The sequence below is a fragment of the Phoxinus phoxinus genome (assembly GCF_949152265.1).
Source record: "Phoxinus phoxinus genome assembly, chromosome: 10".
In the NCBI taxonomy this organism is placed as follows: domain Eukaryota; kingdom Metazoa; phylum Chordata; class Actinopteri; order Cypriniformes; family Leuciscidae; genus Phoxinus; species Phoxinus phoxinus.
The window spans coordinates 16,478,648-16,500,239 of record NC_136885.1 but is presented as its reverse complement, the minus strand read 5'-3'; the positions used below and the strand labels follow the sequence as shown (position 1 = coordinate 16,500,239).

At 38.5% G+C, this 21,592-nt stretch overlaps 3 protein-coding genes across 3 annotated transcripts; 1 reads left to right on the top strand and 2 right to left on the bottom strand.

Annotated features, from left to right (window-relative positions):
- The first annotated feature begins 132 nt into the window (after positions 1-132).
- gba1 (glucosylceramidase beta 1) lies at positions 133-6,116 on the top strand. Its single transcript, XM_079626504.1, has 10 exons — positions 133-485; positions 589-783; positions 2,071-2,217; positions 2,291-2,424; positions 3,919-4,091; positions 4,204-4,441; positions 4,527-4,751; positions 5,104-5,267; positions 5,520-5,636; positions 5,737-6,116. Exons 1-10 carry the CDS (start codon positions 431-433, stop codon positions 5,840-5,842), a joined length of 1,554 nt encoding a protein of 517 aa, XP_079482630.1. The 5' UTR covers positions 133-430; the 3' UTR covers positions 5,843-6,116.
- Positions 6,117-6,207: 91 nt separating this feature from the next.
- rnf115a (ring finger protein 115a) lies at positions 6,208-21,579 on the bottom strand. Its single transcript, XM_079626505.1, has 9 exons — positions 21,423-21,579; positions 20,319-20,377; positions 13,525-13,579; positions 13,120-13,388; positions 10,601-10,669; positions 10,257-10,329; positions 10,075-10,168; positions 9,698-9,813; positions 6,208-7,170 (listed from the first exon to the last, which is right to left on the bottom strand). The coding sequence occupies exons 1-9, from the start codon at positions 21,498-21,500 to the stop codon at positions 7,051-7,053; spliced, it is 933 nt and encodes a 310-aa protein (XP_079482631.1). The 5' UTR covers positions 21,501-21,579; the 3' UTR covers positions 6,208-7,050.
- Positions 13,897-17,715, bottom strand: LOC307005952 (E3 SUMO-protein ligase ZBED1-like). Its single transcript, XM_079626503.1, has 3 exons — positions 15,822-17,715; positions 14,730-15,331; positions 13,897-14,645 (listed from the first exon to the last, which is right to left on the bottom strand). The coding sequence occupies exons 1-3, from the start codon at positions 16,660-16,662 to the stop codon at positions 14,199-14,201; spliced, it is 1,890 nt and encodes a 629-aa protein (XP_079482629.1). The 5' UTR covers positions 16,663-17,715; the 3' UTR covers positions 13,897-14,198.
- Positions 21,580-21,592: the final 13 nt, after the last annotated feature.

Sequence of the window (21,592 nt, the reverse complement as noted above, 5' to 3'; positions counted from 1 at the left end):
ACACACACACACACACACACACACACACACACACACACACACACACACACACACACACACACACACAAACACACATGTATATATATATATATCAAGTATCTTGAAATGGCTCTTATGAAAAACGTTGTTGTTGGAAGTCACGTGGTGGAGGAGATGGTCATGTGGTTGCAGCCTCACCCGGAACTCAGTCGCATGGTGCGCGATTGACTGTTTACTGCTCAGAAACAGTGGAGAAAGTGGTCTTTTAAATAACATTTAGAGGACAGTCGTTATATTCATATTTCCGGGTTTAGGCTTCGGACAAACTTTGAATACACAGAGGGGGTTGTCTGCTAATAATAGGTCGCGAGAGTCTGATTCAATATTTGAATAGGCGTTGATGTTGTTGAGTTAGGCTATGTAACAAGCCTCTTCACAGCATCTCGACAGAATGAGAGAAACAGTTATTTTCATTCTGATTACTGGATTAATCATTATCGCAAGAGGTGTGTTTATTATTTAAATATCAGAGATAAGTGATATATGAAATATGTTAAACTACTGCTGTCTTTATTATATGTATCTGCTTGTTTGTGTCACTCTGTCCAGCTGACAGTAATGACTGTCAAGCATTGAATTTCGGTCATGGTTCGGTTGTGTGCGCGTGCAATGCGACAAACTGCGACTCGGTGGGCCGGGTTGTGTTGCCAGATCCCGGTCAGTTCTTGTCATATGTCAGCAGTAAAACTGGCAGCAGACTCTTGAGGAGTCAAGGCCAGTTCCAGAAAAACAGCACAGGTGCAGGTGAGTGCTACAGTGAGTCACCATGAAATCAAACTGGACAATTCTAAATATTGCAGCACTTATTATAAGTGATTTCTTCTTTTCCCATCGTTTTAAAATGCATGTGCCCATGTAAACTTTAATCAAAATAACAACCCCTTCTTCCCTTTTGCTATGATATCTATTTTTTTCTGATGACGTGTTTACTGGCGTGAGGGCTGGACAGCCTGTCACTCACATGAGATCACAGCAATGGCAAAGCACAACCATCCAATCAATTCCCGATGGACAAAATCAAGTCCTGCCCTACATTTTTTCTTGTCCGATAAGCCATTTCACTCTGATATATGACAGACACAATTGTGAAGAAAATACCATGGTAACTTTCGTTTCTTTCGACTTTAACTTTTTCGTTTCATGTCGACTTTAAAAGAGACCGTGTGCAACTGAGATTTCTATGTTGTAGGTCTTCAGTTATTTTACCCCAAAATTAAAGTTCTGTCATAATTGAGTACCCTCATCTCATTTAAAATACACAAGTCTTCTTTTTATCTTTGTAACACAAATTAACTTATTTTTTTCCATCTATTGAGAGTCCACACAACTTCCACGCATCAAAAAGTGCAAAAAGAGAAAGTAATCCATATGAAGATACTTCTGAAGACACATGATCACTTCATATGGCAAACTGATTTAATTAATTCATTCACATGTAAACATATAGTTAATCAAAAATGGTAAACACTGAAGTTCAACCGTGATTGCTTGATGCGAGAGAATAAACCAAGTTGGTGCTTGCATCAAGCTTGGTCTTTTGAGCTTCTGTGTTTACCACATTTGATTATCTCTATTTTTACATGTGAATGAAAGTTTTGGTTGCTTGGACTTTCAATTGATGGACAAAAAAGATGAGAATTTTGTGCCTTAAAGATGAACATAATAAGTCTTATGGGTTTGGAATGACAGTGAAAATAAATAAATGAATGAATAAAAGTTAAAGTTATTGTATTGTTACATTTATTTGACCATCATATCAAAATAATAAATTTGTCATACAGAAAGAGTCCAGTTTATTATTGCTGTGATGTCATGTGAGTGACAGGTTGCCCCGCCCTCACGCCAGTAAATGCGTCATCAGAGAAAAGAAGAAATGTTGCTGCAAAAGGGAGGGGAAGTTTTTTGATTGAAGATTACAAGGACACATGAAATGTAAAAAAAAAATAGTAATAATGGAAGAAGTATTAAATATATTTATTTAATATAATGTCAAATGCTGAACCCCTCTCTTCATTCTCTTCTGAATCTTAGCTCTCAGAATCACTCTGAATCCCAGTCAGAAGTACCAGCGCACTAAAGGATTTGGGGGAGCCATGACAGATGCGGCAGCTATGAATATTCTGTCTCTGTCCTCTGGAGCTCAGGACCAGCTGCTCAGACAGTACTTCTCCCCAGACGGTGAGAGAGACAGAGAATGAAAATGTGTTCAGCATTCTTAGTTCTGAATGGTGCACATCCCTGTCTGTCACAGGTATAGAGTATCGTTTCGTGAGAGTGCCAGTGGCCAGTTGTGATTTTTCAACTCGCCTCTACACATACGCTGACACTCCAGGGGACTACGATCTCCAGAACTTCACCCTGGCCGAAGAGGATATTCACATGAAGGTATCAAACAGAAACACACCATCACAAATTTTGGGTGTGATATTGACAAAAAATAATAACTCGACATTTGTGGATTGTTTTTTTGTGCTGGCCGGGAACCTTGGCTGGTTTAGGCCTGTCGTCTCACAAAACTTTTCATATTCTTATAGAATCATATTCTTCGGTCACATGATTTTCTTTTACCTATAAAAAAGCAATTTATTTCAAAAATTATGAAATGTATCTGTTATGCTAAATTCTTACATTTAATCAATTAATTCAGTTAGAATAATAAGACCCTATAGTGTTTTGTAAAAATATTTATTGATATTTTTTTAATATGAAACTAAAACCACTAGTAGATGGCAGCAAGTCTTTTTAAAATATGAAACTAAAGGTATGTTTGCACGACAATGATGTACTAAAAATGGAACAGTTTTTCCTTTACGTTTTTTGCATACAGACAAAAAAATGGTCAAAATGATCCTCATTCACACGGATCCCGTAACACTAAAAACGCTATAATATGCTGCCAGGCCAGTAGTTGGCGATGTGACTTTGTGCCTTTAGACTGAACACATAATACACATGCACATGATGTCACCTTTTCACAAATTTGCATTTTTGTAGTTTGTCACTGTCACGGAGACGATGACAGTATTGATTTCAAAAACGTGCACTTTGAAAAGTTTTCAAAAGTTTCAGTTTTCATGCACCAAAACATTGTTGCGTGTAAATGTAAACATCCAAAACATATAAGAAATTTTCTGTTTTTAGTTGAAAATGCTGTTGTGTAAATGGCCCCTAAGGGCTGTGCAAACGATAGGGCTGTGTAAACCACAAAAATTTGAATTTTGTGAAAACGGTGTTGTCATGCACATGCTTATTACGTGTGCAGTCTATAGGTGCATAGTGTTTCTTTATAAAGTGACATCGCCAACTACTGGCCTGGCAGCATAATACAGCGCTTTTACCGTAGTCGTTTTCACTGATCCATGTGAATGCGTATCAGTTTGAAAACTTTGATGTCTGATGTACGCAAAAAAACAAAGGACATTTTATTTTCCGTTTTTGTTACATTGTTGTAGTGTAGAATTACCCTAAAACCACCAGTAGCCCATGTCTTAATGAGTGACTCATTAAATCATTCATTCAATTGATTATTTCAAAATGGCTGATTCATTTGGAAAAGAAGTAACTTTAAGTGCTTTATAAGTGATTATTGAACCATTCACTCAGATTCATTCAGTAATGTACACCACTGTGTTGCTTCGAGATGTGCAGCGGTTCTGTTTAACTATTTTTGTTGACATTATAAATGGATTCTAATAGGCTACATCACGCAGTAAATGCTTGGACTCTCGAGGTGCGATTTTGACTCAATAAAGACTCAATAATGTCTGCTTGCACATCATTAAAACAACAATCACAAAATGACTGTAGACGATACATAATGCACACCTCTAATCACAACACCACATTCATATTCTGATGAATTGAATCTTTCTCCCCCAGATTCCCCTGCTGCAGCGGGCACAGGCTCTCTCTGCTCAGCCTCTCAATCTGTTTGCCAGTGCCTGGAGCGCCCCCGCCTGGCTGAAGACCAATGGCGCACTGACTGGGAAGGGCTCACTCAAAGGCAAGCCAGGAGGCAAAGAGCATAAGACCTGGGCTCAGTACTACATTAGGTGCACATTTAAATACAAACATCTAAACTAAATGGACTTTAATATTGCTTTTCATTATAGTAATTTTCACATTTTGATCCTTTTAATAATGGCTTTTACGTGCCCTATTCAGATTTCTAGAGGAGTATGGGAAATATAATCTTTCATTCTGGGGTTTGACGTCAGGGAACGAGCCCACTGCAGGCCAAATGACAAATTACAGTTTTCAGGCTTTGGGTTTTACTCCGGAGACACAGCGTGACTGGATTGCCCTGGATTTGGGTCCGGCACTCCATTCCTCTTCCTTTCCCGAGACCCGCCTTATAATCCTCGATGACAGCCGACTTCTGCTTCCACACTGGGCCAAAGTGGTAGGTGTTGGGTGGACAAAAAGAGGGATGGGAAGCTGTTCATTAAGATGCAGATGATGGAGTCAACCTGTCTTCCCTGTTGTAGATTCTGAGTGACGTGCAAGCAGCCCGTTATGTCCACGGCATTGGTGTTCACTGGTACCTGGACAGTCTTGTACCACCTGACATCACCCTGTCAACCACACACCACCTCTACCCAGAGTACTTCCTGTTTGCAACCGAGGCGTGTTCTGGATGGAAACCCGGGGATCATGGTGTGCGTCTGGGCAGCTGGGACAGAGCAGAGGACTATGCACATGACATCATACAGGTACTTGATCAATGTAGAAAAATCAAATAGTATATACTATATAATAACATAATCTTGATTGAGGATTTACATATTAAATACATATTATTGTTATTATTATTTAGTAAAGGCTTACCTGTAGAGTATATTTAACATTATTATTTAATATTGAATTATATTTAAGCCTTTTGCTTCCCCATCTTTTTTTCCAAAAAGGATTATAAAACCTATATTAAAATATTTCAGGCAAAATTTTGTATTGAGGCTGCACTGCCACTAATATACAAAGTGGCTGCAATATAGTATATATAGCTATTTTTAAATGTAATTATTAAAAATTATTATATAATGATATAATTTTCTCTTTCTTCAGGACATGAATAACTATGTGACTGGTTGGACAGACTGGAACTTGGCCCTTAATCAGGATGGAGGGCCAAATTGGGTTAAGAACTTTGTGGACAGCCCCATTATTGTGGACCCAAGTAAAGATGTCTTCTACAAACAGCCCACCTTCTACAGCATGGCCCACTTCAGGTTCGACTCATTCAAGGCACCGTTAACTCTGGCAGAATTCAGCTCTTGCACAAAAATGCCATCTAAAGTTCAAATTTGGCTATTAAATGTTGCCAATGCCGTAATTTAATTGCAAACATGGAAGTAGGCAATTTACTTTTTTGTATCAATATTTTATAAATCTGAATCATATAATCCAAATACAGCATTTTTCAATAGAATATGCTGAACTGGGTCTCAACTTCTACGTTTTTGTGCTTTTGAAACTGACAGCAAGTTCTTGTGGGAGGGGTCACAGAGAGTGGGCGTGTCCTTCAGTCAACACACCGGCCTGGAAATATCTGCCTATATCAGACCTGATTCCTCAGCAGTGTTCATCATTCTCAACAGGTAAAAGACTGGGATTTCATCATTTACACTCAACTGGTGTTGTTACGTAGCAGTCATTACATGAATTCAGTTTGATATCAAATGTTTCTAAAAACTGCAGGTCTGAAGAGGAGGTGCAGTTTGAAGTTTGGGATCAAACACTGGGCTTTTTACCAGGAAGTGCTTCACCTCACTCCATCCTCACACTACTGTGGAGCAGACGCTGACTGGCTGGGTCAATAACCCACATATGCACCTTAATGATTAACTCAAATCATTTCAGTCATGCTTTAACATTTCAAATGACTGCAGCACTACGGTTACAAAGAAATCATTTCAATGGAGTCAATGGTGCTTTATACGTTTTAGAGGCAATAAAAAGCATGATGTGATTGGGTCATGTTTTAACAAAAAAAAAAATTACATCCCTGGAAAAAACTTGATGTAAAACATTTCTTGCACTGAAGATATTATGAATTAAAAAGAATCAAATGCAACTTATCACAGCCTTTTTTTTCTGAGAACACACAAAAAAAAAAATATGAAGATCTGAATGCTTTTGTTGTTTGCCTGTGTCATAGCAAGATCAACATGTTTCCTGTTTTTTATTCAGTTTTTTTATTAATACATCGTGGTCATACACATCATATAATATATATTTATATACTTTAATATTTAGCGATTCATTGTCATTTTCATCATCAATGTTTTTTTGTCTTCCTTAAATGAGTTTTCCAACTAAAATTATTTACATTAGAAAAAAACTGTAATAGAAATGAGAGTGAAAAGAACTAAATCAAATTAAACTGAATGACATTGATGGGTTTGTGATATATACACACCAGAGATGGAGGGGAGAGAGACAAAACTTCATGATCCCCTGGACAAGTGAAAAAAAAAAAAAAAAAAAAAAGGTTGCAAGAACAACGAAAGGCCTGTGGACGTAAAGCGACGTTTATAAACCGCAAAGACACGCCACCCCATCCCAAAGAGAATTCACATTGAACGGTAAGAGGCGCTATCTGGGGAGTACAGCTCGTCTCTGGGAAACCAAACACTGTACGATCTAAATGTGGTTTGGGAGTTGTGCTGCTAAAGCAACAATATGTGCCCGACCCTACCCTCATCCTGCAATGTTTGTTTGTTCACCCAGGGTAGGAATAAGAATGGAGATAAACTAAAGGAAATGCTGTGCAGAAAACTGTGGAAGGAATCGAAGACGTCTGAAAATATGGGAAAGATATAGATACATTGGCATAGACACAACTAAGAAAGACTGTGTTAGAGAAAATAAGTAAATAAACCATAGTAAAAATATACCATCATGGTAGGATGAACACAAAGTATTGACAAAAAGGAAAGACAGACAAACAAGCTTGGGTTAAGACAGAGCTCGGATGAGACGGGCGGACGTGTGTGTGTGTGTGTGTGTGTTTCAGAAGGACCATCTCTCCGGTGTGCGAGGATCAGTGTTTAAGGAGGAAGGCTCTGACGAGGACTGAGTGCCGCTTTCATCCCCATTCAGGCTCTTCCTGCACACAGGACACGTGTCGTGCTTCAGGGAGGAAGAAGAGAGAAGGGTATGTCAGTGAATATTTGTAAAAATGAAAAAACAGTTTGAACCTCAAACTGGAACCTCTCAAGTGACTAAACACTTTTTTCCAACAGTCTGACGTTAGATTGGTAAAAATACACTTTCCACTTCTGAACAAAATTACTTTTAACCCACAGCGCTGTCCACTATCTTGGTATCCGTGAACTCATAATACATTCTGGGATTGAATTATCCACAAAGGATTACCCTACAATTTAATTTAACAATTGGCTACAACTTAATATTAGCATTATTTTTCTGTCTACCTCTTCGAACAACATTTGCATCAGGAACACACTTCCACCACCAGTCAACTTAATACAAAAGTAAATATTTTCCAAATAATATTTACTTAATTTGCATTGGCTTTAGAACAATAACAACATATAAGCCAATCATTTAATTAAACAAACAAAGGTGTCTTTTTTTTTTAAATATCACACTTACACTACCATTCAAAAGTTTGAAATGAATGCCTTTTTAACCCTTTAGCTGTCACTCCCCTTTTTGAGAATGGACATTAAAATGCACTATTCAAGCTAAAATGGTTGTAATTCAAGAATGCTTTGGAGTATAGACCTAAATTTGGTCTTGTTTTAAAGGGAAAAAATTACAGATTATTGCTGATGTGAAAGCACTTCAAAAAATTAAAGTATAAAAAAGTTATGGAAGTTTAAATTTACATTAAATCCAATATAATTTATTTAATATTTTTCTTTTATATAAAATATATATTTTACAAAATAGTTTTTACTATAAAATTACTATAAAATCAAAGCCAAAAATCTAACCAAGGTGTGTTCCAAATTTGAAGTTGATATCATAAAAATTGAAGTTCCCATGAGATTTTGTTTAGGCGTATTACCAAAAGTAGCCTCCGGGTGTCATTAAATTCCATTGAATTTAACTGTATGCATTCTGCCATAATAAATGTATCAATTTCTGTCCAAATATCACTTCTGTCACAAAATATGGAACATTGAGACTCAGACCTTTCTGACAATATGTGTTTTGTCAAGATTAGAAAATATTTTGATCATAAATTATGAAACATAATGATGCCCAAAAGGGGAGGAGCCTGATACAATAATTTAGAGTAATGTTTCTATGGTAACACAATGTCCAATTTCAAAACAGTTTTCACAGGATGAATTCTGAGATCGTAAGCTTTCAAATGATACCTAATTTATGATAACTACTAAAATATGTAATGTAATAAAAAAAGGCGATAAAAAAGATAATATCATATTTTAGAGGATAATATATATATATTATAATTTTTAGAAGATAATATAATTTTATAATTTTTTTATTGACAAATACTAGATTATATGTTTTCTTATGAAATTTTAGCATGAAAACCAACATTTTAATGACTAAAAGTGTGTGCGTCGACTTTTTTGTGACAAAGGTCAGAACTCCTGTTATGATGTAGATTTTTTTGAGGTGCGCTCTTGTCATAAATTCATCTATTACTGTTCCTGCATAATTTGTAACAAAAAACAGTGCTGAAATATCTATTAAGGAGTGTTAGACTTTTCCAACAATATATAGTTTGTCATGATTAATTTAGGATTTAATTGTAATATAGTGAGGTAAACGTAGGTGTCCCGTATACGGGACAGTGACAGTTAAAGGGTTAAATAATAAAATACTTTTTTACTACATAATACTTTTACTCCACAAGGTCACATTAAATAAATGTTTTAACTTACATTGCATTATGAATGTTTTTACTATTTCAAATAAAAAGCTGTGCTTTTGAACCATCTATTCCTCAAAGAATCCTAAAAAAAAGGTTTCTTTTGGTTCTTGTTTAGCACGTTTACAATCGTGCTCATTTTCGTGAAACAGCTCTTGTGATATTGCTTAATTATATCATAAGCCTATGTTATAATTAAAAAGTTTGAATTTTGTGGGCATTTGTATTAATTTTGGTGACATTTTTGACAATTCCTCAATTTATGACCCAGCGCTACAGTAAAAAAAAAAAAATCTGATTAGATTTATTATTAATAGCATTTAAAGAAGGAGGTTTTTACATCCAATCACATTAGTGATGTTAATAAATAAATCAGACAATGCACAAATATCCCCACTTGTGGTCTTGACTGGTCATGAAATTCATGAAGTCCTCTTAGTCTGAGACTTGAGACAAGAACGAGTACAAATGCAGTCGAGACCGTAGACAAGTCGAGACCAGTCTCTTAATACAACACAACTAAAATGTTCCAGATGTTTTTACATTTATAATTTTGAAGTGTGACATTCATTCTATTTATCAGATGATTGTACACAAATAAAATAAAATGCTTTCCAGAAAACTCTGTGCTTACTAGGTATCTATGAACATTTCCATAACCGCATCAGTTTTTTTTCCTACTTCAAAAAGATTCTCATATCTAAATTCTTTCCTGAACTTTTTCCAATGTCTTTTCCTCATTCTCTCCCTTTTGTCCCGTTCCTTCCTCTCTATTGTTTCTCTCACCAGTTCAAGCCAGGGCACGATGCAGTCACTATGGAAGAAGTGGTTACAGGGCAGCTGCCGGACCGGCTCACCGATCGTATAGTCTTCCTTACATACAGGGCACTCCATATTGCAGTCTAGAAGAGACAATGAGAAGGAGAGAGAGGGAGAGAGAGACAGCACGCAGGGGGTGAGAATAATGAGATTTCGGTAGACGAGCGTTGCCTTAAATAGGAATTATAATTCATCACCACACAAGGCTCATACTGGTAGGTCAATGACCCCCACTGAGTCTGTGAGCCTTAAATCATAACTAAAATGACACTGTGTTCCTCAAAGACCAGAAGAGAAAAACGACAAGAGTTTCAAAGAACAGGGAAGAGAGAGGAGAGACTAACCAGTGTGTTCCTGAGTGATGATAACAGTGGGGAGGGAGGAAATTTTCTCTTTCTCAGCAGGAGGAGGACCAGTGCTCTCAAACTGACCCAGTAACTGAGTGAGAGAAACACAGAGATGATCAGCTTGTTTGCACCGAGGCACGGATCAGGTAACATGCACGCGCATCATCCTGCTCAACTACCTGTGTGATGACAGCATCCAGACCTCCCTGTCCCCAGGCGTAGTCCCCGGGGTTTGAGTGCAGCATGCCCGTCCTAACACACACACAAACATCAAGATTACCAGCTTTACCATATTTAAACTGAGAAAACTGGAGAAAACATTGTTACAAAAAAAAAAAAAGCTAATTTACTTTAATAAATTTTAATATTATGTATACACACACGCACACACCAAGATGACTGGCTTTACCATATTTAAACTGAGATTGGGCATTGTAACATACATTGCTGTAATTTGCTGTCAGTATATATGCACAGTAAATTACTTCGTTACATAAATATTGAATGAAAACGTTTTCTTTACCATGACAGCGGAGGAGAGCCTGGTACTCCTGAATTGGCAAAAAGGCCTGCGAGAAACTGCTGTACTATTCTAGAAGGAGAGCAGAGACATCAGTGAGGAACTGATATTAGTACTGGGGAATTCTGCCAACTTCTCTACATTTTGTTTTGTTTTTACTGACATAAAAAATGAGCCGTTATAATCAGTCAGCTGACTCACATACAGTACATGTAAATATTGCCAGTAACTATAAAAAATAAATTAAAAAAAAGTAGCACTATATTGTAGACCAAAACAGTTTTAAACGTTGCACTTGAGAAGAAGAGTCTCACTGGGGCATAAACCATTTGTAATCTTATGGTGGACCTCATGTTTTAGGTCTATTACCAGTATTATTATTTTTTGCTAATCATTATGCCTAGATCCAGTTTGCCAAGTTGAATTCATTTGTTTTTGAAGAGATCTAAATATTCTGTCATTTAGAAATAACACTATCAAATGGCCTATTCACACCAACTATGAATAGTAAAAAAATATATATAAAAAGTGTTGTATACATTATAATTAAATGCTATTTATTTTGTTTCGACTAGTGTTTTTTCTTCGTGTTCATGATTAAGTTTGTGTTATTATCATGGCATTAAAAATGCATAATGCGTGTGTCTGCAAGCATGTACATTGGAGAAAACATTTTAATGTGTGTGTGTGTGTGTATATATATATGAAGTATCTCACGAAAGGGAGTACACCCCTCACATTTCAGCAAACATTTTAGTATATCTTCTCAAGGGACAACTTTTGCTGGCAGCAAAAGTAAGTACACCCTAACTTGTCAAAACTGTGTCCAAAGTGTCAATATTTTGTTTGAGCACCATTGTTATCTAGCACTGCCTTAATCGCCCTGGCCATGGAGTTCATCAGAGCTGCGCAGGTTGTTGCTGGGATCCTCTTCCACTCCTCCATAATGACATCATGGAGCTGCTGGCTGTTAGACACATGGCGCTTCTCCACCTTCCGCTTGAGGATGCCCCACAGGTGCTCAATAGGGTTCAGGTCTGGAGAAATACTTGGCCACTTCATCACCTTCAGCTTCCTCAGCAAGGCAGTTGTCATCTTGGCGGCGGTGTGTTTGGAGTCGTTATCATGCCGTTCGGCCCAGTTTCTGAAGGGAGGGCATCATGTTCTGCTTCAGAATGTCCCAGTACATGTTGGAATCCATGCCTCAATGAAGTGCAGCTCCCAGTACCAGCAGCACTCATGTAGCCCCAGACCATGATGCTACCAACACCATGCTCGACTGTAGGCAAGACACAATTTTCTTGGTACTCCTTACCATGGCATCACCAGACATTCTGGACACCATCTGAACCAAACAATTTTATCTTAGTCTCATCAGACCACTGGACATGGTTCCAGTTCATGCTCTTGGACAGGTTGCTTTTAGCAAAATTTTTGCAGGCTTTCTCGTGAGCCAGCGACAGAAGAGGTTTCCTTCTGGGACGACGGCCATGCAAACCGACTTGTTGCAGTGTGCGGCGTATGGTCTGAGCACTGACAAGCTGACCTTCCGCTTCTGAAACATCTAAAGCGATGCTGGCAGCACTCATGCGTCTGTTTTTTTAAGCCATCTGACGCACAGCACGAGGACTCAACTTCTTTGATTGACCCTTGTGAGGCCTGTTCTGAGTGGAACCCGTCTTGGAAAACCTCTGAATGACCCTGGCCTGTACTGTAACTCAGATTCAGGGTGTTACCAATCTTCTTATAGCCTAGGTCAACTTTGTGGAGAGCAACAATTCTAATTCTCAAATCCTTAGAGAGTTCTTTGCCATGAGGTGCCATGTTGAAATTGTATGAGATAATTGTACTCAAAGCACAAATTTTAACTGCTTTAATTCAAGATACACACATTTGTATGGTCCTGTCAAGCAAAAACATGAAAATGATGAATATGACATGTGGCTTTGCATGGTTAAACGACATACAGCTATTATCACTTAGGGTGTACTCACTTTTGTTGCCAGCTATTTTGACAATAATGGCTGTATGTTGAGTTATTTTCAGAGGACAGTAAATATATAATGCTATACAAGCAGCACAATGACTACTCTAAAATATATCCAAGTTTCACTTCTATAGTGTTGTCCCTTGAGAAGGTATACTAAAATGGTTGCTGAAATGTGAGGGGTGTACTCAATTTTGTGACACACACACACACACGCATCATTGTACAAAATGACTCTATATTCCTCAAAATGCATCATAACAGCTTGTTTAATCTGCAAACTGTCAGCATGTTTGCTGTCTTGACTCTCAGCTAAATATGCATTTGTAGATTAGCACTATCCACTGTATCGGAGATCATTTGGTCTTCATTAAGCAAGCAGACTATTCGTGCTGTTCGAATTATAGTTAAAATGCAAAAGAGAAACTATGATAGATGAAAGTGCAACCTGCAAAAAAATTAAGAGAATGAAAACACATCCACAGACTTGGGATACAGAACATGACCAAGTGAAAAACTAAGATATATAACTTACCCCTCGACAGCGGGAGAGCGATCCGGTCGACTGCTTCCTCTGGATCGGTACCTCCTCGGAGTGTGCAGGCGAGGAGGGCGACCAGGACCCCAGTGCTCTGCTACACTTAGAGGGCCACCCAGAGTCCCACTAAGCCCACCTGGGACAGAACCGCCGAACGGTCCGGCTCCGAGACTCCCAGACCCACTGCCCCCTCCAGGGACCCGCTCAGAGTCAGGACTTTCTAGATCCAGACTGAACGGCCTCTCCACGAACAACAGCTGCCATAGCTACAGAAACAGAGCGAGTGAAAGGGATAGTTATGAATGAGCAGTACAATGTACCTCATTCAAACGTATCCAAAAACTCCTTATCAACAGCTACACAAGACAGGGAAGATGTTGTGGAAGAAAGGGGTCCACATACCTCAGCAAACTGCGAAGCTGTGTCATCAAGGCTATTTGAACTACTGTCCAGAAGACTGAGGAGTAAACAATCACATTCATGTCAGACTTGGCAACTGGGATAGCCAGGGAACATATTGCTGTTTCATGGAACTTGGCAACATAAACTGCAGTACAGCTGATTGTCACAGTGAGGGAGTCATCGATCTAAACCAGTGCTTCTCAATACCGAAATGCACATTTTGGATGTCTCACTAGGGCTGCACGATTTGGGGAAAATGTCATATTGCGATTATTGAGGTTAATATTGCGATATGCGATTGCGATTATAATAAATTGTATCATGAGTCAACTTGATGGGTTTTAAAGGAAAATGCACACACAGATTAGTGATAATGTTAAAATGTGTATTTGTAAAACTAGAAATGTTTCAAAATAAATAAAAACATGAACATTTGTATTTATGTAAACTTATTTTCTCAAAAGTAAAGCTAAATAAATAAGACAAATAAAAACATACACATTTTCACAAAAATAAGATTTTTTAACATTTTTGTCCAAACAAACATGGACATTTACTCAGGATGTAATGTAACATATACTCTCTGTATAAACTGTTGAAAACCCAAACCACTAAATCTTAAATGACCAACTGGTACTTCCAAATCCTCTTTCTAAACAGTTAATCTTATCGCATTAGAGGTTCTTTGACAAAAACACAAGCATATCGACTTTCTCTGGTTTCAGACAGGAGCGATGATTTGACACGACATTACCACTAGCACTAAAAGCTCTCTCTGATGCAGAGCTTGTTGCTTGTATGCCCAGATATTTCTGTGCTAGTTTGCATAGCCTAGGGAAGCTGACTTTGTGTGTCTTCCACCATTTCAGTGGATCTTCTCCATGGTCTACACATGGCATGTAAATGTAAACATTGAGTTCAGAGGCCACTGCTTCTCTTAACTGTGCCATGGAATCAAATGTGGATGACAGTGGTGCTCTTGGTGCTGTGCATGTGGTTTCCTTAAAGAAACTGGCCAGAGTTTTCTTCTTGGCTTTAGCAGCAGGTGGACTTTCCACATCTATGCTATTATTCTCCATCACTGCAGGGCTTTGGGCTACACACTGCTGGCCGTGAATCTCCTGAAACAATAAACAATGCACATGTTATAGAAATTTGTTACATTGAATCATTTTTTACCAAGTAAACTCTGTGGTTTCACTCACGATCAACTCAGATATGGCTCGTTCCTTTAAGGTCTGGGTCTCTTCTTCAGAGATGTGTTGTGTTCTGAACCTTGGGTCTAGGAAAGTGGTGAAGTTTAGCAAGTCCTGAATGCCTTCATATTTGCTGTTGAGGTAGCTAAGAATGTTGGATTTCAGTGACTTGGTCAGCTCAGTGTCTGGTTCGTCTTCAGCCAGCACTGAGGTGTTCAGAAGATGCAGAGCAGGTTTCACACAAGATATGCTCACATAACTTTCACCCGATAAGGCATCCGTGAAGTCCTGTAGAGGGCTGAGTGCCTTGTTTACAGATTCCAAGACCTCCAGGTCCTGCCAAGAAGGGAGTAGGTGTCGCACTTTGCGGTCTGTAGAGAGAACCTTGGACAATGCACTTTGCTGCTCCAGGACTCTTTCTATCATTTTCTGAGTGGAACCCCATCGTGTTGCGCAGTCTGTCACCATGGCATGCTCTGGGAGGTTGAGCTCTCGTTGTGCTTCCCTCAAGGCCACTCTTTTCTTCCAGCTATGGGAGAAGTGGCCCACAATCTTCCTGCATATCCCAGTAGCTCTGGTAATGCATTGTGCATTCTTTTTCAGAGCATTTTCTGTGAATAATAGATGAAAAACATTTACTCACTACACATTGCAAAAACGTTTAATATTCACATTCTGATTCCACGCCCAGTTCATATGAATAGCATAAAACACACACACACACACACACACACACACACACACACACACACACACACACACACACACACACACACACAGTTAATATTTGTACTAAATCATGTCACAACTCTAGGCCTAATTAATTATATTGGAGTAGTAGGCAAAAATGGCAGTGGCAGATTTGTTCTTTACAATCATCCATCTTTTACAGAGTTTTGTTTAATGCTAATTAATAGCCCTAAATGAAATGGGCCACTCCTAGTATCTTTTGTGACACACAGAATTTTACATTGTATTTCAAGTAATTTTATTTCATTAAATCAATGGTCCTAACCCAAAGTTATTTGCTTATAAAAGTACAGTAGTTTAAAATATTTGCTTTAGTGTAATATAACGAAATATGAAAGCAATTTAACTTACCAATGGCCAAATGAAGTCTATGACCAAAACACTGGATTCTAGTCCACTGATTAAGCTCCACTGCTTTGACCATGTTAGAGCCGTTGTCTGTTGTTATGGCGACCTGACGCTCCTCGCAGAGGTCCCACGCAGCCAGTGCCTCTCTCAAGCCCAAGGCTATGTTTTCTCCTGTGTGGTCGGCGGGGAAATACGATGTTTGCAGGCAGCGGCTTTTCAATTCAAACTCCTCGTCGACAAAGTGCACAGTCAAGCTAATATACGGTTCACTTGTCCTGCTTGACCACAGGTCCGTAGTGGTTGAAAAGAACGTCACCGTAGCCATTTCCTTTTGAACTTCGTCACGGCGCGAGTTATAAAGTTTAGGGATCGCTATTTGAGAGAAATAGTTTCGAGAGGGCAGTTGGTACCTCTTGTCCAGTGTGTGGATCATTTTCTGAAATCCCATTTTACTAACGGCGTGCATGGGCATCATGTCTTTTGCCAAACAGTGCGTTATGGAGTCAGTGATTTCTTTATGTCTAGCCGAAGACTTATCATATGGCGTGATGCTTGCAAACACATCTGTAATTTTGTTTTGTTTTGTTCGGGGAACAGCTTGTGCCTTGTTTCCTTCAGTTGTCTCTTTCGCCGTCATGCATTCCTCATATTTTTCTCTGTGATGTTTCAGGTGCTGAAATAAATTTGTCGTATTGCCACGTGATGTAGCAACTTTAATTTTGCAAATCTTGCACAGTACCTCTCTCTGCTCAGTGTCTGTAATCCGAAATCCAAAATACCGCCATATAACAGAGGTAGAGTAATTTTTAGGTACCAGATCAGTGCCGATCTCGTCGGCATCCATCTTCGCTCTGGTATTTTCGCGCTGCGTAGTGCGCGCACACACACAAGTGACCACGCACGTGACACGGCACGAGACGCAACACACCTTTACTGAGACTGTCAGATCAGATTTCGGCAAGGAAAATCGGCAAACTGTTCTCAGAAAGTTTGTCTTATTTATTTATTTATTTAATATAATCGCAACATTTTGCCGTCATATAATCGCAAAGGGCTGACATCGCGATTGCGATTGCGATGCGATTAATCGTGCAGCACTATGTCTCACCCATTTGAGGACTGCGTCAGAAAGCTAAGACAGCTACCTTGCTATTCCACAGTGCCCAGACAGTCAATGACAAAAGCATTTTAGTATAAAGGCAGCTCCTACTGTAAGTAAACTGGTCTTTTTTTGTGAGCTTTAGTTATGACCAGTAACCAATCAAATATTAAATGACTAATGTTTTTAAATCGCTGCATCAGATACCATTTATATTTAACAGCTGAACTACACAAACAGGACTGTGGAATATCACAGGGATTTATGTTGCCTTTAAAAGCTGACCAGTACATCCCTACATACTATGCAAAAAGCAGTATGAAAAAAATAACCTACTGCATCAGCTGACATTGTGTTCAACCAATGCCACAAGGAGCCATCAGATTTGAAAAGTTGAAAAATAATACATTGAAGAGAGATCTGTGAGTTGAGTGACTCTTTTCAAGTGAAAGGTCAATGGCAATTGGCAAATAAGGGTGCCCAAGATAAAGGCGTAAAGAATACAAACAAAAAATTATAATCTAGTTTATAAATCTAGTTTAAAACCCATGTTCCAAGTTCTTAGAAATTAACTTATTGTATTCATATGACGGTTTCAAAAAACGTATCCAAGTTACAATTTACAATTGAGTGACCCTAAAATGTTTTGTGGTGTAAACATTAAGAAAAGTAAAAACAAAATGTATTTACATCTTGAACACATGTAAATGCACACACCTTATGTTTTTAAGCAAATAGCATCATTAATTATTAAATCAGAAATGTTATTACTTATACCATGGTCTGTCTGAATACTTAGATTCTAAAAGGCTGGAAGGTGTGCATTAAAACCGTTTAATGCACAGGTAGTTTCACTCAGTTTAATCACCGTTCTATATAATGTGCGGTTTTCACTGAAGCATGCGCGCACACCCCCCCACTCATTTTATTAATAAATAAAACTGAATCACTACATAATATTTCTCAGTAAAGAGGGGTAACACTGCTGTTTTTGAAGTAATTGAACTCACAGCTTCATTGTTATTAGACACAGAGCACACACAGACAAGCGAATCTCATCTCTCTCCCTCTCCCTTGATAATTCATTCAAATAAATGGTATAATTCATTCATCCAGATAAATGTAATCTTACCGCACTACCATATCTCTGTATCTTACTCAAAGCGGACAGAATGCTAGAGCTAACGAGCTGTAACTGACAAAAATAACTGTCATTTTTACCCTTCCGGTCAAATATTGCACTGTAAACATCAATAACAGCTTTAAGTTGTCAATGCTGTCAAATGACCATGGAATATGCTGCAAGCAGTGCATTAAACGATTTGAATCGCTTCACAACAGGTGGTTCTTTACCTCCACGCCATGCATTAAAACAGTTTAGCAGTAGCCGTGGATTATCCCTTAGCCTACTTATTACATACGTTTTGGGGAAGGTTGTATGACATTTCACAACTTGAACTAACCTTCTCATGTAAATTTTTTTTCAAAATATCTGATATTTTAAGAGACTTTTTGACCTTGACACACAGTGAGGTGTGTTTATCATGAGGGTCTATGATATTATTTTATGTTTTTTCCACGCACATCAGTTGCACCACATGACTTTCATTCGGTTTTTCAAATATTTATAATTTCAACAAAAAATCTTCATTGCTTATGCTTCTAGGAAATAATAAAATATTACACCAAACTATTTAATATGTTTATTCAAATTATTATATAATAACAATTTTTTAAATTGCATTTTTATTGTATTTTCAAATAAATTAATAGATTGGCTCATTAACCTAAGTACTTAGTTATTTGAAATTACTTGTTGAATACAACTCAAGCTAATTATTTTCACGGTTGCTGTTAGTACATCATAAGCAAAAGAACAGAGTCAGTGGATAATTCACCTTTGGCTAAGCCCCACCCCCCTTAGTTACTGTTGCTACCTCCGACAACTTCATCTGGGCTCAGGTTTGGTATCAACATGGCTTATGTTGTGACGGCTCTTCCTGCTGAAATTTTATCAAACTTTTATAAAGCAGCAAATAAAGTGTCCGATAGAAGTAGGCAAAAGGGGCCGCAGTATGCGTTCGAAGGCAGTATTCAAGACATGCCAGAGAAACGCAAGCAACAACAAGCTAAATAGAGGCAAAAGCATAACGTTAACGGTCATCACAGTTAAAAAACTGAACGTACCGCATATCCTAATCGAGACAGAGGCTGGGACTAACAATATCAAAGAGCAACACTGTTCATGCAAACCTGGGTAGGTCTCTTCACTTCTATAATCGTTATTACAAAGCAAACGGACTACGCGAGTATAAAGTTGTATTTATTAGCAGCGTGTGCTAGCATATCAACAATTAGGGTAGAGAACAGAAATCATAACAGCATAAAACTGTCTAACTAGTATAACTTCACAGTAAGGTTAAAAGCAAAAATAGAGCACACAAAAGTGTGCTTGTTGATCCTTGAGGGGTTTCGCTGACTGTGAGGACGTCCACACAGTTTAATCCAAAGACGACACTTGTCAGTATTTTACTTCTGTTTTGGGAAGGGAAAAAAACGGACACCCCCCTCCAACCTCTCTGGGAAACGCGTATCTGTGTTACAAATGCCCCAGGCACAACGTTTAACCATATTTTTGATAAAACTACGACGGTTATAGCCTGCCGAGACCAAAAATATGAGACGCCTGTGTTAAAGTCAATGGAGCGCTGTGAAAAAGTGTCGGACCTCTGTGGGAGCTCGTTCTTGGCTGCGCTGTGATTGGTCAATCTACATTCTAGGGCGTGGCTTAGCCAAAGGCGAATTGCGACATGAGATATGTGGTATGTTCATTGTCCAGCAATGTCTTAACACTACCATTTCAAAGAATTTCAATCAATGTTAAAGAGGTTCTGATATTTAGTGCACACTGTAAAAAGTACATGATTTCGGACACAGCACATGTCTACTAAAGACATAATCATATAAACAAATTGTCTTAATAAAGGAGATCCACAATGTGCAGTGCTGCAGTAATCTAAGACCAGGATTGAGGACCAATGGTCTAAAACCTTTCCCCTCTAATATAATACAAATTATTAAACTTAAACTGAGCTGGAATTAAATACAATTAACTCATATCATTGATTTTCCACTGGCTGAATGGTGACTCTAACTATGAATGATCATATGCCTGATTTATCAATACTAAAATAATAATGATAACAACTTCATAGGAACCTATTTTGACAGCTTTTTGTTCTCAGGCCCATTTGGTGGTGCTATGAATCAGGTGATACAATAGACTTATTTACATACACCAGAAGGCCCTGAAAGAGCCGCCACGGTAATCTAGCAGTGCAGGAGTTACAACATGCCATAAGAGACAACGAATGAGGAAGTGCAGCCATTGAACAGCTCACCTGGAGTCTTCTGTAACCTCCTCAATGAAGCCCGAGTCACATCTGGGACAGATATACTCCTAAATGCAAACAAAATCACAATCAGAATCAGAATACAGACAAATCACACTGTTGACCTCAACACTGTAAATAAACAAAGGGATAGCTGTGGTTTTGTGAGGACACGCACATTTGCATAGCACTACAACACACATTTATTTGAATTTTAAAGAACATAGTCCTGTATAATGAGACACTCCCTGTAATGCGTGTCATAACAATTGCTTGCTGATTCAAGAGGTTGCTTCCCTATTTTTTCTCTGATTTGAAGAGGTCAAGACATGTCATCCTGTGGGTCTCCAACAAAAGAAGGACAATGGCTACTTATCTTGACATGTAGTACAACTCAGAGAACACTGTTCAGCATCATTCACACTATATACAATAAGCATGAACCAGTTATGATTCACCTTCTGAGTACAGCAAGACGTTTACTAAGTGAAATGGGCAGTAAACAAGGGATTACACACAACTCATCCTCTTCGGGACAGCTCATGATGTATTGATATACTGACACACTGACCGACAAGTGTTGAAATTAAACAGCCATTGACAGTTCTGTGATCTGCGACATAACAAATAAGTTAAGTAAAATAGAAACATTTAATATTCCAGTTTCGCTTTTGATAAGAGGTCAGTGTTGAGTACATTTAAAGACATTTTGTAAACATTTCTAAACGGTAACAACATGAACGGAACACTTGTTAAAGTCTAATATGTATTAAAAAGTTATTATTTAAACGAAAGCTGTAACAATACCACCAAAAACACAAGACATGACTGTAACGTTAGCATTTGTGTTGAAGACAAAACACGTTAGTTTTCTCCTTGAGTACGTGCACGCGCACCAGTAGTACGTTTAGTAATAATGGTCATCGATAAATACATATATTTGTAGTGTTTATATACAAACAACAAGCCATGGCAGGCCCTTCGCCTACATCAGGTTGATACACTGCTAACATGCTAACTTTAGCACAACAGCGAAACCTGCGAGACCGACAACGGAACTACAGAATCCCACTAAGATGAACCGACTGTGTGTTACAGGCGACGCGGACTCACCGGCAGTTTGGGGCTCACTTCACCTTTACAACAGTGACAGAAGAAGCGATGCGGAGGGACCGCCGCAGCCTCCGCCATGTTTTCAGTGAGACTGTCTGTGTCCCAAACAGCAGCAGCGCTGGCCGTCGGTCCGCCCACTGCAGAGGGAGGCGCTCTGACATCGGCATTCG

What these genes read in the sequence shown, in the direction of transcription:
- gba1 (XM_079626504.1), top strand. Translation starts at nt 431, where the DNA reads ATGAGAGAAACAGTTATTTTCATTCTGATTACTGGATTAATCATTATC. An exon ending in GAAAAACAGCACAGGTGCAG is followed by an intron (nt 784 to 2,070) that starts GTGAGTGCTACA and finishes TCTGAATCTTAG; the next exon opens with CTCTCAGAATCACTCTGAAT. An exon ending in ACAGTACTTCTCCCCAGACG is followed by an intron (nt 2,218 to 2,290) that starts GTGAGAGAGACA and finishes TGTCTGTCACAG; the next exon opens with GTATAGAGTATCGTTTCGTG.
- LOC307005952 (XM_079626503.1), bottom strand. Translation starts at nt 16,662, where the DNA reads ATGGATGCCGACGAGATCGGCACTGATCTGGTACCTAAAAATTACTCT. An exon ending in TAGACTTCATTTGGCCATTG is followed by an intron (nt 15,332 to 15,821) that starts GTAAGTTAAATT and finishes TATTATTCACAG; the next exon opens with AAAATGCTCTGAAAAAGAAT. An exon ending in GAGCCATATCTGAGTTGATC is followed by an intron (nt 14,646 to 14,729) that starts GTGAGTGAAACC and finishes TTATTGTTTCAG; the next exon opens with GAGATTCACGGCCAGCAGTG.
- rnf115a (XM_079626505.1), bottom strand. Translation starts at nt 21,500, where the DNA reads ATGGCGGAGGCTGCGGCGGTCCCTCCGCATCGCTTCTTCTGTCACTGT. An exon ending in GGCTCTCCTCCGCTGTCATG is followed by an intron (nt 10,330 to 10,600) that starts GTAAAGAAAACG and finishes TGTGTGTGTTAG; the next exon opens with GACGGGCATGCTGCACTCAA. An exon ending in CATCACTCAGGAACACACTG is followed by an intron (nt 9,814 to 10,074) that starts GTTAGTCTCTCC and finishes TGTCTCTTCTAG; the next exon opens with ACTGCAATATGGAGTGCCCT.